Below are 16405 nucleotides of genomic sequence, written 5' to 3'. Positions count from 1 at the left end.
ACTGTATGGTGATGCAGACTTTCAGCTTATCACAAGAGACACCCATTCCTCTACGCAGCTTCAGTCTCTCATCAGGGTACAAGGCTCGAAGAACAAGATGCACTGGAACTTGCCTCCTGGCTAGGCTACCATGCACAGACTACACAACCATACATGCTTGCCCTGCCACAGCAAGGGATATGGGTCCTCTCTCAGGTCAGGCCTGGCTGGAGGGACCACCTTTGTTCACTCCATTTGGAGCAGATGTCCTGCCCTGCATCTCTCCAGGGCCTTGGCTAGATGGGGCTTGGTGCAAAGCAGCTTTGGCCTGGTGTTAGTTACCTCCTCTTGGACGAAGGTCTGTGCCTGGCCCTGGCTGTTGGGCTTGATGCAGCGAATGTAATGGGGCGTGGTGCTGTGTAGGACCTGCAGAAGCTGCTCCAGTGAGGCCTGCAGATGAGAGACCATGGGGTTAGGCAGGGAGAGGGGCTGCCCAGGGCCATCAGCTGGGCTCTGGTTAGTAACTACATCAAATGCCTCCAGTGGGCCTGTAACTTTCAGGATCCTGAGACCAGGAATCTCCTGTGCAGGGATTACTGTTGCAGGCTCTCAATGAGTGGGCTCAAAGCACATTCCTCTCCCGACTTCCCATGCTCCTCACCTCTGTCTTCAGGGACCCTTCTAAACGTGTGACCCTCCCTGACTGGTCTCCCTGAATCCAATCTCCTCCTCCTTCCCCTCCCCGCTTCTCCCTAGAGCAATCTTCTTAGGAAAGAACGATCTCAAAACTCCCTGCCATTCATTCAGCAACAACTGTTATCATTCAGCTCATCCTGTGTGCTGCAGGCTGTGCCACAGGCTGCCTGCTGCCATGTCAGAGCTCAGTACAATGGGCCACACATGTTGGATGAACACCCTTGGGGGTGTGTCTGAGGCTGGGTAGGAAGGTGCTAATCAAACCTGGTTTTCTGTGTGCCTCCTCAAGGAGGTGGTGATAGAGCTAAAGTCTGAAGGATGAGAAGGACTAAACTAGGAAAAGGGGCGTGGAGGATGGGAGTGAGGTGGAGCTGATGGGGCAGTGGTCAAGAGTATCCCAGGAAGGTGGGGTGGTACATGCAAGGGCTGAGGAGCGGTAGAAAGCAGAGAATGTGAGAGAAGTGAGCCTGGGTAGGGTTAGAGCAGGAAGCTAGACAGCTTGGGATGAGCCAGGTCAAAGAAGCTCATGTAGCTGATCCTCTGCCCGTGAGCACCCCACTGGCAGAGGGTGAGAGGCTGCATAGTGCCCCCATGGGCCCCTAGGCTTCCCATCATATACCTGATAGCCTATCTGTCTACTATTTCTGTCTTCCACACTGAAGTATAAACTCCAGGGAACTGGGACCACATCTACTTGACTTGTCACTGCTCCCCAGCAAACAGCACCGATCCTGGCAGGTGCTCAATAAATATTCGTGAGACTGCAGAGTGAAGCAAGCACTTCCCATCAGCACATTAGACCCACCTTGAACTTGGATACCACAGTCAACACAGGGTTCCTGCTCTGGCCAGAGGGTTCCTCCTGGGTCTTCTCTTTGGGGTTAGTAGGAAACAGCCCCATGAGCAGGGGGTCCTGGGATTGCTGCAGGAGCCTGGTCAGCTCAGGTGGGACAGGGTCCTGTTGAGAAATGGCAAGAGCAGCAGGTGAGGGCAGGTGGAGCTTCTGCCCAGAGCCATCCACTGCCCACCCAAGTCGCAGATGACAGGGCTTCCAGGTAGGACAGGGCCCAAGTCCAAGAGAAGGCCCCCGGGACGACCAGAGACCTGGAGACCCAGTCTAACAAGGGTGATCTCCAGGCAGGTCATGCTTGATTAGTGGAGACCTCAGGCAGGTGGGCCCAAGATGGTGATTCTGGATTCTGGGAGGAGGTTCAGGAGAGAAAGGACTCACGATGGGAAACTACTATGTCTGCATAGCAAAGACCCAGCATCTCGTTTCTCACAGGCCCCACAGGGCACGGCCCAGCTCGTACCTTGTTTTTCTCCACCAGGCCTGCTGTGTGGTACCGCACAGGCCCCGCATAATGCACCACAATGAAGCTGGGCTCTCGGCTGAGCTTATTGTGGCCCAGGCAGGGGCTACCTGCTAGGGCAGTCTCAATGCGTGTCTGGAGCTGGGCTGCGCTGCTTGGTCTATTGAGGCGGCATTCCTGTGGGATGGGAACAAGGGGTCAGCCACCAAAACGACAGTGTCTCACCACAACCCTCACTGTCCCCACCCTGTGGCCCCCATGACAGCAGACATCACACAGGCATCATAGTGTCCCTAACAGGGAGGAAATATAGCAGTTAGCAGATCTATTTGGCAAACTGGGAGGAGAGAGGCACAGAGAGGAAACAGGACAATCACGAAGGCTCCAGAAAACCCAAAGGCCAACTCTGGTGCTTGGCTCATTAGCTGACCTCCCCACCTCATTTATGAGGGAGCAGATGCTGATGGGGCTCCCCTCAATGAGATCCAAACAGGCCTGGTTGTCCTGGTAGTTGACAAATGACCACTCCAGGCCCTCAACTGCATATTCCTCCTAAAGAACAAGGTGGGATGGGGTGGGAGAAGGCAGCTGTGGTCTGATGTCCTGACGAGCCACCCATGGCTGGCCTCGGTACCACAGCATATTCCAGAACAGCATCAAATAAACAAAAGTATATCAAAACATTACATTGTACTCCATATGTGCAATTATTATTAATCAGTTAAAAATAAAATAAGAAGGCCGGGCACGGTGGCTCAAGCCTGTAATCCCAGCACTTTGGGAGGCCAAGACGGGCGGATCACGAGGTCAGAAGATCAAGACCATCCTGGCTAACACAGTGAAACCCCGTCTCTACTAAAAATACAAAAAACTAGCCGGGCGAGGTGGCGGGCGCCTGTAGTCCCAGCTACTGGGGAGGCTGAGGCAGGAGAATGGCAGGAACCCGGGAGGCGGAGCTTGCAGTGAGCTGAGATCCGGCCACTGCACTCCAGCCTGGGTGACAGAGCAAGACTCCGTCTCAAAAAAAAATAAATAAATAAATAAAATAAAATAAAATAAAATAAGAAGGAACAAAAGCTTCTAATCAGAACCTGGACTGGGGCTGGAAGGTCAGGAAGGGATTGAGGATCCAAAAGAAGGACCTGCCCCCTGCTCACCCCATCCCTCACCTGTTGGGCCCTTAGGTAGTGAGCCACAAAGTGCTGCTGCAGCTTCTCATTGGCGTAGTTGATGCACAACTGTTCCAGACTGTTGTCAGGAAATGACTCAAATCCATACACATCCAGCAGGCCTGGGAGGATGGCAGAGAACCCATGGGGCCACTGCAAGGAGCAGATGGCGGATACGGGACCAAGGAACCCAGGGTGCCTGGGCCCTGTCAATGCCTTATACTTGGCAGCCTGGGCATGAGGCTGAGGTGAGCATGACATCCGTGGTGGGCAGAACATACCTTCCCCATGCTCTACCCAAGGTGGCTCTCATCTCCACCCCATTCCCCTGTAGAACTCAGAGCAGGCAGGAAACCCAAATGAAGTGTGAAGACAGCGCAGAGCATTGGGCCCATTTTTGAGTCTGAATTTTCTGGTTCTGATAGGCACCTCCTGTGAGGAAACCAAGCTCCAGGCAACATTTTCTGTTAAATCTAGTTTGGAGGGCATTGGTCTCACCAGCCAATTTGGTGCCTAGAATTCCACCATTCCATGAGCAAACTGCACTGGTACCTTTAAGCTTTATTTCGTCCTATAACTGACTGTCCCACCTAGAGTTATAACTGTGTTGACCTCCCTCAGTCATGTCCTCTATGTCCCTTCTTTTTTTTTCCCCTGAGATAGGGTGTTGCTCTGTTGCCCAGGCTGGAGTGCAGTGGTGTTATCACAGCTCACAGAAGCCTTAAACTCTTAGGCTAAAGTGATCCTCCCACCTCGGTCTCCTGAGTAGCTGTGACTACAAGCATGTAGCACCATGCCTGGCTAACTCTTCTGAGATGGGGTCTTGCTATATTGCCCAGGCTGGTCTCCAACTTCTGGACTCCAGTGATCCTCCTGCTTTGGCCTCCCAAAATGTTGGGATTACAGATGTGAGCCACTGTGCCAGCCTCCAAGGTCCCTCTAATTCAGCTCTTTCCTCCATCCCCCACTACTCTCCTGTAATTAGAGCTGGGTCTCTGGGGAGAAAAAGGGCTCTTTCAGATAAGGCATTGTTGAGCCTGTCTGGAGAGTTATGGACTGCTCAGATGCGGGTGCAGGAGAGCAGAGATCTTGCCCTATGCTGGCAGGCAGATGCAAGAGGAGACACGGGTACAAAAAAGGGAAAGGAGCTGCCCAGAGTCACACAGTGGATCCAGCGCTCCTGCCTCTCCATCCAGAGCTTTATTGCTCTTTTTCTGGAGTGCTCCCAGCACAGTGAGCCCTTGCTACCTATGAAAGTGGTCCATGAGTCGGTGTCTGCACAGATGCTGCTGTTGATCACTGATACCAGCCAGTCAAACAGCCTGTTGGGGGAAGAGAGTGGACTCTGGTGAGAGAGGGTCTGGCTGAGTCAAAGGGGTGGTAAAATTGCTCCCCCAGTCAGGGTGCTACAACCTGGAGGGCCCTTGTATTCTAAGCCTGACAGGTCAGAGGCCAAATCTTCTCCTCTTGCTTCCAGCCCATCACGTCTTGACCTACTACAGATGAAGGCTATGGGCATGCATGTTCCCAGGTACACACAAACCTGGCATGTCCTTCTGGGAAGATTGAGCACAGGACAAGCTCAACTCCTAGGCTGGGCAGGGAATGGGTCTATATCAGTCACGTGGTTCGAGACCCAGTTAGTGTCTTGGGAAGGGGCAGATGGGCCTGGGTTTGGTTTGTAAATAACTGAGTTCATTGAACACTCCTGCAAAACTCTACCTGTGGAGCCCAGAGCTCAAGGCCCCACCATAGCCCCCGATGCAGTTCTGCACAAGTGGGCCCCCAGTCCTGAGGTCAACAATGGCATCCTCCACTCTAGAACTGGCCCCAGCCCAGAGAAGATGAGGCTACCACACAAGATGCTGACACGTACAACACTATACAGGGGTTTCTTCCTCACAATTTTACTTAAAGTAATTGCTCTGCAACTTTTTTCACTTCAGTAAATAAACTGGCTCTTTTTGCAACAGGGGCTGTGCAAACGTCTTGTGGTCAGAAGCTCACTCTATCTGTGTTCATCACACTTTATCTGCTCATCTTGTAGTGACTTGTAGGCAAAGGCTTTAAAAGTCTTTGACCTCAAATTGTGACCTGAAATTAGCTTTGAGGCAGTGGTAACTAGTCTCTTGCTGAAATGGATTTAATCTGGCCCCAGGTGCCCTGGGCCATTTTCAACTCAGACGATCTTGTTCCCCCAGCAGAGCTTCTCAGGCTCTTGGCTCTTTGTGGCATTTATGAAAGCAGGGGACCCTCTCCTCAGAAAGGTGCCCAAGGTCTCATGTGCATATGCACACACATATACCCATTCTGGCTCATCTCAGAGGATTATAGGCTCCTGAAGCCCTTAGAAGGCCTGCTGAAGAATCTCAGAACTCAAAGCGAGAAATCATCCTTAACCACATGGCCAGAGGGTGGAGGTACCCATGTAACCTACCAGAAAAGGGCAGGACCCCACCTCCACCACTATGCTACAGGCTGTGGGATGAGCTTCTGGCTTTACCACAATCTATCAAACTCCTAGGTGATGTACAAGGGCACAGGGAGAGACAGAGAGGCCCATTCATCCAAGGATCTGAAGATGGAACTGCGAAAGTTCTAGATCACCTTTGGGGCCTGCTTTGCCAGCAAAGAGCTGAGGCTTTCTTCACTTTGCTGAGGCTAAAGCAGGCTCCTGAACTTTAATAATGAGCTGAATCCTGGTCAGGAATGTAGCAACTTTCCCACTCAGAAAGAGGCCACAGGCGCTACTTGGGGAATACCTGGGAGCCGGGCCCTGCTGTGTCCAGGGGTTTGAGGAGCAGGGAGAGGAACCAGTCTGTCTTATCCCCCACCCTGGGCCTGTGCCTATTGCCTGATGTTGTCTGGCCCAACCACGGACAGGAAGAGCACCTGTTGGGAGGGCAGAGGCCAGAGTAACTGCTCACCGCGCGTAGATTAGTTTGGCCAGGCAGTCTCTGCGGGTGTCACACTCGGCTCGGGTGCAGGGCTTCCGGAACACCTGCTGCTGCCTTCCCGCCCTGATGGTTCTAATCTGCACCGTCTCCAGCAGCACGTCCTCTGGGAGCCCCAGCAGCAACGATGCCGTCCTGACAGAGCCTGGGAGGGGCGAATCCTCTTTAGGCAAATCACTCTCCATCCAGTCCTCTTCATGAGGCACTGTGAAGTCATCACAGCGGGACCATGACTTGCCCAACTGGACAGAAGAAACCTAAGTTCTGATCAGTGAAGTGACTCACCAAAGGACTCCATAAGCGGCAGTCAGAACTCAAACCCAGCACTTCCATGTACCAGTCATGCTGCTGCGTATGGGACAAATCACTTTACAAACCTCTGACCCATTTTCTCATCTTTAAGATGGGGACAATACTGTCTGCCTCACCAGACAGGGTGAGGAGTAAATGATCCAGGGCCAGGCCCTACAGTGGGTGGCTTAAGCAAGGGCATCAGATTCCAATTTTCACCATCCGGCCTTGCACCCAACCCCAGCAATGCTGGTGACCTTCCAGAAAGGGCCTGCCCTATCCCACACCCTTGCCCCTCACACTTGGCATCATCCATTGGCTGGCAGGGCTGGGCTTCATCCTCGGAGGCAGCAAATTGGATATTGCCAAGGTGCAGCAGTCCAGCTAGGACCTGGGGGGAAGAAAAGGATGGTTGGGAGCAGGAGAGGGCGTGAGCTGGGCCTACTCTGGGAAGAGCCGTTCTGCTGAGTACAATCACAGCAGAAGGGCAGTTCCCGATCATGGCCCAAGTGTGCCCATCTCTGCCAGGCACAATTGTATACAAGTTACATGCACTGCCTCATTGCATCTTTTCAACAACCTGTAAGGTATGTGCTATGCCACTACCTGTGATAGAGATGAGACTGAGGACACATGCTTCCTGAGGGGAAAGGCGGGATGAGAATCTAGGCTGACTTCAGATGTCTCCTGGGGCAGCCCGTGGGCCCCCATGCCTGCCCACCCTCTATCTCTCTGACCCCTGCTCTCTAGGAATAGACTGGTGGCTGGGGGCAGGGCTGCTTCTGTGTGCCTGCTGGAGGCTTGTTTCTGCTTCCTTGAGCCCTTTCCCACTGCTAGGCTTCTGAGAGCTGAGCCTGCTGGAATAACCGTGACCTTAGTCTGTGTGTGATGGGTGCCCCTTTGCCTTTGCACTCAGCGTTCCAGACAGACAAGCCCCCAGGGGCTATAGACAGAAGCTCCTCTCACGCTGCCAATGCCCAGCAACTTCAAAACCCTTAGACCCAGCTAGGCATGGTGGCTCATGCTTATAATCCCAGCACTTTGGGAGGCTGTAGCAGGTGGATCACTTGAAGTCAGAAGTTTAAGACCAGCCTGGGCCGGGCGCGGTGGCTCAAGCCTGTAATCCCAGCACTTTGGGAGGCCGAGACGGGTGGATCACGAGGTCAGGAGATCGAGACCATCCTGGCTAACACAGTGAAACCCCGTCTCTACTAAAAAATACAAAAAACTAGCTGGGTGAGGTGGCGGGCGCCTGTAGTCCCAGCTACACAGGAGGCTGAGGCAGGAGAATGGCGTAAACCCGGGAGGCGGAGCTTGCAGTGAGCTGAGATCCAGCCACTGCACTCCAGCCCAGGCGACAGAGTCTCAAAAAAAAAAAAAAAAAAAAAAGGCCAGCCTGGCCAATATGGTGAACCCCCATCTCTACTAAAAATACACACACACACACACACACACACACACACACACACACACAAACACGATTAGCTGGGTGTGGTGGCACATGCCTGTAATCCCAGCTACTTGGGAGGCTGAGGTAGGAGAATCACTTGAACCTGGGAGGAGGAGGTTGCAGTGAGCTGAGATTGTGCCACTGCACTCCAGCCTGGGCAACAAGAGCGAAACTCCATTTCAAAACAACAACAACAACAACAACAACAACAACAAACCAACCTCAGACCTGACACAGGGACCCTACCCACCATTCCTGTATGGTCCCAGGCAGGGCTCCTCCGTGTGCTACTGGTCTTCCGGCCACAACTTGCTCCAGAAGACTGCCATGTCCACCAGGCAGAAGGGCTGTAGCAGAGGGTCATGCCACCCCCAAAGCACTCCTGCTCTGACTCCCAGTGTTGTCCACTTATCCTGGGCTTGTCCCCAGGTGCTGTCCTTTTGTGAAGCTCTTACCTGGCAGTGTCTGAGCAGCTCCCATCTGCAGGTAAGGGTCACTTTCCACTGCATTGCCACCTCCCTGCAGTAGCATCCCTGTCTCGACTGCCAGCCCATCCTATCTATCCCCTCCTGCTGCTCTAGAGGGTGAGGAAGATCAGAGAAGGCAGTCAGCTCTGTCAGCAAAGACAGAAGGGAGGCCCGCTTAGTGTGGCTGAGAGGAGCCCAGCTCACTTGGGTCAGTCTCATGTACCAGAGGACGATGGGGCACAGGTAGGGGGAAGACAGAGAGAGTGGGAGTTTGGAATTAATATGTCCGGTACTCTGTATCACCACTTAGTGGTATCTGACCTTGGGCACGTCACTTTACCTCTCTGGTTTTCTCAGGCATAAAGGGAAATAAACACACACAGAGGACTGTTGAAAAAACTAAGTGAGCAGAGAGGTGTGAACATGACTTGTAAGTTTTAATGTACTAGACAAGTGAGCGGTAGCACTAGTTCTCTCTTCTGATGATCCAGGACCTTGCTCTCTGCCCCCATGGATCACTTACTGCATTCTGTACTCTTAGCACTGTGTATGCATCACTGTTCCTTATTACCTGGCCACCCCACCACCTGGTCTCCAGCCTCAGCAGAACAGAGAGGTGGCTGATTCCTTGGAGGTAGCACAGAGGGGCCCAAAGTCCTAGATGCTAAGGGAAAGACCAACTCCAAGTCCAGGGAAGGGCTCTATGAAAGGGGCTGCCCATCATCTCTCCCAAACACAAATGGCACGGCTTTTCTTCTGACCTTAAAGATGTTGTTCTGGGTAGGGGTGTCAATGCCCAAATGGAGCATGGCCTCTCTGGTCACCTCAAAACAATCCTCTGAAAAAGAATCCAAGTCACAGCCCACTGTCAGGGCCAGAGGTCAGCAGCAGCAGCAAGATGTGAGGGAGGCAGGCTCTGTACAGAGTGGGTATGTGATGCTGGGCCAGCGCAAGGTGCTGGATGGGGCTCCCCTTACCTTCTAAGCTCCTCTCTGGGTTGGGCAGCCAGGAGAAGGCAGCTCCCTCAGGGAGGTGCCACTGGAGCCTCTCGTCCTCACTGGCTCCTTTGCAAATCTGTGGAGAAGGGTAGGTGGGAGGCTGGGTAGAGGGTCTGAGAAAAGCCCAGACCTGCATAAGCATGGGACTGGGATGAGAGGAGTAAGAGATGGTAGCAACATCACAAGGCTCAGAGGTCCCTGCAGAGAGCCCAGGGCAGGTACGGGGGCAAAAGATGCCGTCAACATAGTCCTCGATGTCTCCAACCTGATGCAAAAGAACCCTGCTCTGGGGAAACCTGCAGTCTGATGAAGAAAGGACACCTCCTGCCCAGGGAGCCCCTTGTCTTGACTCGGGAGGCATACTTATCACCTAAGCATGCTCCGATTCTGAGAGTAAGGGAGACATCTTATCCATGCCTTGCAGGACTCCCAGTCTGATGGAAAAGGTACAACTCTAGGGAAGCCCTTATTCTGTTAGAGACAGATGCCGTTATAGGAGAGCCCTTAGAATGATAAGGGTGACACAGCTTCCACTCTAGAGATACAGTCCCAGCCTCAAGGACCTTCTGGTCTGATGGAGAGGTAAAACATGCCCCCAGGCCACAACTGTGCTGGAAGTCAAGGCACAGTGTGAGGCAGAAGTGTTGCACATCAAGTCTGCAGAAGAAAGTGGTGGCTCCATCAAAAGCTAGGTGAAGGAGCTAGGCATGGAGCATTCTGGGGGTCGGGGGGTTGAAAGACACGGACCCATCCCTGCCCTGCATCTGGGGGGCTGTGGGCTCCACTTTGCACAAACCTGATAGAAGATGTGGAAGTTCCTCTCACTAGAAGCCTGGCAGGCCACTCGAGTTTTCTCTAGGAGGTAGGTCTGGACTGCGGCTCCAGTCATCTGCTGAGCCCTGGGGCACACACAGACCAGAGCTCGTTAGTTGCCCATTTATTCCACAGCCATGTCTGGCAATTTGGGTGTGCCAGATTGCCTGCCACCTGGCAAATCCCCTCCAAGCTCTTCCACTTAGCCAATGGGCATTGAGGGGTGGGGACCACTCAGAATGTCCTTAGGTGTCCTGGAATATTCCCCTGCATCGAGCTCAGGTTGGCAGGGCCAAGGTCTCTGCACATCACTTTGCTCTACCCCAAGACAGGAGTCGAAGTCCCAGCTTCAAGCTCAGGGATATGGTCCAAAGAGGTGGCAATTTAGCTAGAAGTCTCTGAGCAAGAGTAGAAGCCAGGAGGAACCCAGGCCTGAATAAGCGCACTGCCCCAGGGTATCCCAGAGGGAAAGGAGCTATAGTTCTCCAGGTGCAAAGATCACCCTCAGAGCTCACACCTGAGGTAAAGGGCAATCATCTGGAGGAGCAGGGTTTTTGCCCATATGGGTGGCCCAGGCCAGATACCACCCCAGCCACTTTCAACCGCCTCAATCCCATCCTCCCACTAGCCAGGGCGACAGCAGCTATTACCTGTTCAGCTGGAGCTGGATGAACTTTCCAAAGCGACTGCTGTTGTTATTCCTCAGTGTACACGCATTCCCTACAGATCACACCAATGTTTATTTCACTCCCCTGGGTTTGCAGAGTCCTCATAAGCCAAAGTGGCTGCAGGTCTCTGGAGGTCATGTTCCTGTGCTCAAGTCACCTAAAGGCCCCTTTGTTGGTTTTCATGTCATAGGGGACAGCACTAGAAAATGGGCCCTCATGCTTTAGCAAGTGGGAGTCAGGGGAGTCAGAAGAACTTCCTGGCAAGAAATTGGAATGAGCACGCCTAGGCAGTCAGGGACTGTCTTCATTGAAGGGAAAGGTCAAAAACAATCAGCTGTCATTATTGACTTTAGATAGGAAGGCAATCTGGGTTCCAGTGCCAACACAAACACTAATCGCCTTGTATCCCACGACAAGTGCCCTTCTTTGAACCATGAAGAAACTGGATAGAAAGATAGAATTTGGACGAGCTAAGCCACCAGGTCTTCTCCAGCACGACTGTTACGTGTGCCTAGGCTGGAGCGAGAAGAGGACTGAATGACATCACCTCTGCTAGAATGATGCCGAGGAGTACCAGGGAGTAGGCTGGGGATCTGAGGCAGTGAAGGATACACTCATCCTCCAACCCCACCCAAGAGAGGATCTCAAAGCACTGCCCCTCTCCCTGGAAGGCGGAAAACCCCAGAGGAAATGGGACTGAGATACTGTGCAAAGGAGCCTGAGCTCACCAAAAGCCTCCATGACAGGGTTGGAGTTCAGGATCCTCTGTTCTATCCTCTCTGCAATCTTGTGGGTCTCCCAAGATGCGGGTGAGGTGGCCACCACAGCATAGAACTTCATTAGGCAGCGAGACGTCCATGTCTGTGGCAGAAACAGCCCTGTGGGACCTGTATCTATGTTCCTGCCCACTTCTGAGCCTGCCTGAAAACAGTGCCCACCAGAGCTTTCTTTTTTTTTTTTGAGACGGAGTCTTGCTCTGTCACCCAGGCTGGAGTGCAGTGGCCGGATCTCGGCTCACTGCAAGCTCCGCCTCCCAGGTTCCCGCCATTCTCCTGCCTCAGCCTCCCGAGTAGCTGGGACTACAGGCGACCGCCACCTCGCCCAGCTAGTTTTTTGTATTTTTTAGTAGAGACGGGGTTTCACCGTGTTAGCCAGGATGGTCTCGATCTCCTGACCTCGTGATCCACCCGTCTCGGCCTCCCAAAGTGCTGGGATTACAGGCTTGAGCCACTGCGCCCGGCCACCAGAGCTTCCTTCTCCACCAGCGTGTTGCTGACAAAATGGGTGAAGGCAGAATTCAACCCTGGCCTCGGGCAAAGCACTTCCTCTACCTGTGTTTGTAAAATGGTGGTATACATCTGTTTCTCCCAGCTCTGTGACAGACACTGAGCTATCGAGGCTTTCTGTGTATGTTTTTTTGCAAACTCTGCAAAGGTGTGACTATACAATTGTTTATAAAATAATGAAACCAAAGCACAGAAATTTAAAAACTTATTAAAGACCATGCATCTACTTAATGACAGGGCTCCAATTTATAACCAAGCAGTCTAATTTTTTTTTTTTTTTGAGACAGAGTCTCGGCCTGTCTCCCAGGCTGGAGTGCAATGGCACAATCTCAGCTTACTGTAACCTCTGCCTCCTGAGTTCGATTCTCCTGCCTCAGCCTCCTGAGCAGCTGGGATTACAGGTACGCGCCACCACACCTGGCTAATTTTTTGTATCTTTAGTAGAGACGGGGTTTCACCATGTTGGTCAGGCTGGTCTCGAGCTCCTGACCTCGTAATCCGCCCACCTCAGCCTCCCAAAGTGTTGGGATTACAGGCGTGAGCCACTACACCTGGCCCCAAGTATTCTAATTTTAAAATTCATACTCTCGGCTGGGCACGGTGGTTCACGCCTGTAATCCCAGCACTTTGGGAGGCCGAGGAGGGTGGATCACGAGGTCAGGAGATCGAGACCATCTTGGTTAACATGGTGAAACCCCGTCTTTACTAAAAATACAAAAAAATTAGCCGGGCGTGGTGGCGGGCGCCTGTAGGCTGAGGCAGGAGAATGGCGTGAGCCCGGGAGGCGGAGCCTGCAGTGAGCGGAGATCACGCCACGGCACTCCAGGCTGGGCGACAGAGCGAGACTTCGTCTCAAAAAAAAAAAAAAAATTCGGCCGGGCGCGGTGGCTCAAGCCTGTAATCCCAGCACTTTGGGAGGCCGAGACGGGCGGATCACGAGGTCAGGAGATCAAGACCATCCTGGCTAACACGGTGAAACCCCGTCTCTACTAAAAAATACAAAAATCTAGCCGGGCGAGGTGGCGGGCGCCTGTAGTCCCAGCTACTCGGGAGTCTTGAGGCAGGAGAATGGCGTGAACCCGGGAGGCGGAGCTTGCAGTGAGCCGAGATCCGGCCACTGCACTCCAGCCTGGGCGACAGAGTGAAACTCCGCCTCAAAAAAAAAAAAAAAAAAAAAAAAAAAAAAAAAAAATTCATACTCTTTTGTTCTTAATCAGTTGAAGTGAGGTATACTTTCATTTTAACTTCTAATTGTTTGTGGCTAGGATATAGAAATACACTTAATCTTTACATACTGACCTTGTATCCTATCACCTCACTAAATGCTCTACAACTTTTTAGTTGTAGTAAGGTGGCAACTTACTTTGCAGATTCTTTAGATTTTTTTTTGGGATCAGAGATGTTTCTATCTTCTGAAAGAATTTATGTAGAACTGGTAACATTTCTTCCTTAAATGTTTGGTAGAATTCACAAGTGAAGCCACCAGGGCCAAGAGTTTTCTCTGTGGGAAGGCTTTTAACTATGACTTCAATTTCTTTCAGAAATAGGGGCTATTCAGGTTCTTTTTCTTCTTGTGTGATCTTCAGCATTTTCTGTTTTTCAAACTCTTTCTCCATTTCATCGAAATCAGGTAATTTATTGACATAAAGTTATTCAAAATATTACTGTAAGATCTGTAGTGATGTCTACTCTTTCATTCCTGATATAGCTGATTTACATCTTTTTTCTCTTTTTATAAGTCTGACTAGAGAGTTACCATTTTTTTTTCTTTTTGAGACAAAGTCTTGCTCTGTTGCCCAGGCTGGAGTGCAGTGGCATGATCTCAGCTCACTGCAACCTCTCCCTCCTGGGTTCAAGTGATCCTCCTGCCTCAGCCTCCTGAGGAGCTGGGATTACAGGCGCTCATGACCACACCCAGCTAATTTTTGTATTTTTAGTAGAGACAGGCTTTCACCATGTTGGTCAGGCTGGTCTCTAACTTCTGACTTCAGGTGATCCACCCGCCTTGGCCTCCCAAAGTTGGGATTACAGGTGTGAGCCACTGCACCCAGGGAGAGTTATCATTTTATTCATCTTTTCAGAGAAAAGTCTTTTATTTCATTAAATTTTTTTCTATTTCATTCATCTTCACTTTTTCCCTTCTTCTGCATACTTTGAGTTTATTTTGTTCTCCTCTAGCTTGTTAAGGTGTGCCACAGACTGAACTGTGTTCCCTTCAAATCCATATTTTGAAGCCCTCACTCCCAATGTGACTGCATTTGGAGATGGGATCTTTGGGAGGTAATTAAGGTTAAATAAGGTAATGAGGCCAGGTGCAATGGCTCATGCCTGTAATCCCAGCACTATGGGAGGCTGAAGCAGGTGGATTGCCTGAGGTCAGGAGTTCAAAACCAGCCTTCACAAACATGGTGAAACCCCTGTCTCTACTAATAATACAAAAATTAGCTGGGTGTCATGGTATCACCTGTAATTCCAGCTACTAGGGAGACTGACGCAGGAGAATCGCTTGAACCTGGGAGACGGAGGTTGCAGTGAGCTGAGCTCGCGCCATTGCACTCCAGCCTAGGCAACAATAGCGAAACTGTCTCAAAAAAAAAAAAAAAGGTAATGAAGATGTTGTGCTTTATTAGTTCAAAATATTTTCTAATATCGACTTGGTAATGAAATTACAGAAAAGGCTGGATGCAGTGGCTCACGCCTGCAATTCCAGCAATTTGGGAGGCCGAGGTGACAGATCACTTGAGGCCAGGAGTTTGAGACCAGCCTGGCCACCACAATGAAACTATAACGTCTCTACTAAAAATACACAGTCTTTCTACTAAAAATACAAAAATTAGCTAGGTGTGGTGGCAGGCACCTGTAATCCCAGATACTCGGAAGACTGAGGCAGGAGAATCACTTGAACCCAGGAGGCGGAGGTTGCAGTGAGCTGAGATCACACCACCACACTCTAGCCTGGGCCAGAGTGAGATTCCATCTCAGGAAAAAAAAAAAAAAGATATATATATATATCTGTCTCTGTCTCTTTAGAAGATAATCACTGTAAGGCAAAAATGGTAACAATGTTTATATGATAGCATGGCATCATTAAAATGCTGAATTTAATCAAAGGCAATAAATAAAAAGGAACTAAGATCACATGGAACAATTTAAAAAATAACAAGATGGGCTGGGCGCGGTGGCTCACGCCTGTAATCCCAGCACTTTGGGAGACCGAGGCAGGCGGGTCACGACGTCAGGAGATAGAGACCATCCTGGCTAACACGATGAAACCCTGTCTCTACTAAAAATACAAAAATTAGCTGGGCGTGGTGGCGGGCTAGCAGTCCCAGCTACTCGGGAGGCTGAGGCAGGAGAATGGCATGAACCTGGGAGGCGGAGCTTGCGGTGAGCCAAGATCACGCCACTGCACTCCGGCCTGGGGGACAGAGCGAGACACTTGTCTCAAAAAAATAAAAAATTAAAAAAATTAAAAAATTAAAAATAAAAAATAACAAGATGGTAGATTTAAACCCAGGCATAGTGAGATATACACACACACACACACACACACACACACACACACACACTTTTTTTTTTCTTTATAGTATCATTGTGATTTTATCTTTGACCCATAGGATATTTAGAAGTGTGTTTTTTTTTTTTTTTTTTTTTTTTTTTTTTGAGACGGAGTCTTGCTCTGCATCCCGGGCTGGACTGCAGTGGCCGGATCTCAGCTCACTGCAAGCTCCGCCTCCCGGGTTTACGCCATTCTCCTGCCTCAGCCTCCCGAGTAGCTGGGACTACAGGCGCCCGCCACCTCGCCCGGTTAGTTTTTTGTATTTTTAGTAGAGACGGGGTTTCACCGTGTTAGCCAGGATGGTCTCGATCTCCTGACCTCGTGATCCGCCCGTCTCGGCCTCCCAAAGTGCTGGGATTACAGGCTTGAGCCACCGCGCCCGGCCAGAAGTGTGTTGTTTAATTTCCCAATGTTTTAGGACTTTCTAGGTGTCTTTGTTATTTATTTCTAGTTCAATTCTATTCAGGTCAAGGAACATAGCTTATGTCGTTTTAATCTTTTTTTTTTTTTTTTTTTGACGGAGTCTCGCTTGCCCTGTTGTGAGTAAACTGGGACTACAGGCACAAGCCACCATGCTTGGCTAATTTTTGTATTTTTTTGTAGAGATGGGTTTTCCCCACATTTACCAGGCTGGTCTAAAACTTAAGCAATCCATCAGCCTTGACCTCCCAAAGTGCTGGGATTACAGGCGTGAACCATTGTGCCTGGCCTCAAAATGTAGTTTTGATTTTACGTATTCTTCCTTTCAATGATAGATTTTAC

General features: G+C 50.8%; 1 protein-coding gene across 1 annotated transcript in view; it reads right to left on the bottom strand.

The window, feature by feature from the left end:
• MYO19 (myosin XIX) overlaps window positions 1-16405 on the bottom strand; it is a 54282-nt gene that overhangs the window by 9743 nt on the left and 28134 nt on the right. Inside the window, 13 exon segments of the mRNA XM_073004879.1 lie at window positions 322-429; window positions 1481-1633; window positions 1989-2165; window positions 2427-2540; window positions 3158-3279; window positions 4406-4479; window positions 6085-6256; window positions 6703-6793; window positions 9081-9157; window positions 9297-9393; window positions 10114-10216; window positions 10781-10850; window positions 11527-11659. Coding sequence (XP_072860980.1) covers window positions 322-429; window positions 1481-1633; window positions 1989-2165; window positions 2427-2540; window positions 3158-3279; window positions 4406-4479; window positions 6085-6256; window positions 6703-6793; window positions 9081-9157; window positions 9297-9393; window positions 10114-10216; window positions 10781-10850; window positions 11527-11659 — 1491 coding nt within the window.

The sequence above is a fragment of the Chlorocebus sabaeus genome, chromosome 16 (genome assembly GCF_047675955.1).
Source record: "Chlorocebus sabaeus isolate Y175 chromosome 16, mChlSab1.0.hap1, whole genome shotgun sequence".
Classification (NCBI taxonomy): domain Eukaryota; kingdom Metazoa; phylum Chordata; class Mammalia; order Primates; family Cercopithecidae; genus Chlorocebus; species Chlorocebus sabaeus.
The sequence above is the reverse complement of the archived record's forward strand: the minus strand, read 5'-3'. Positions and strand labels throughout refer to the sequence as shown.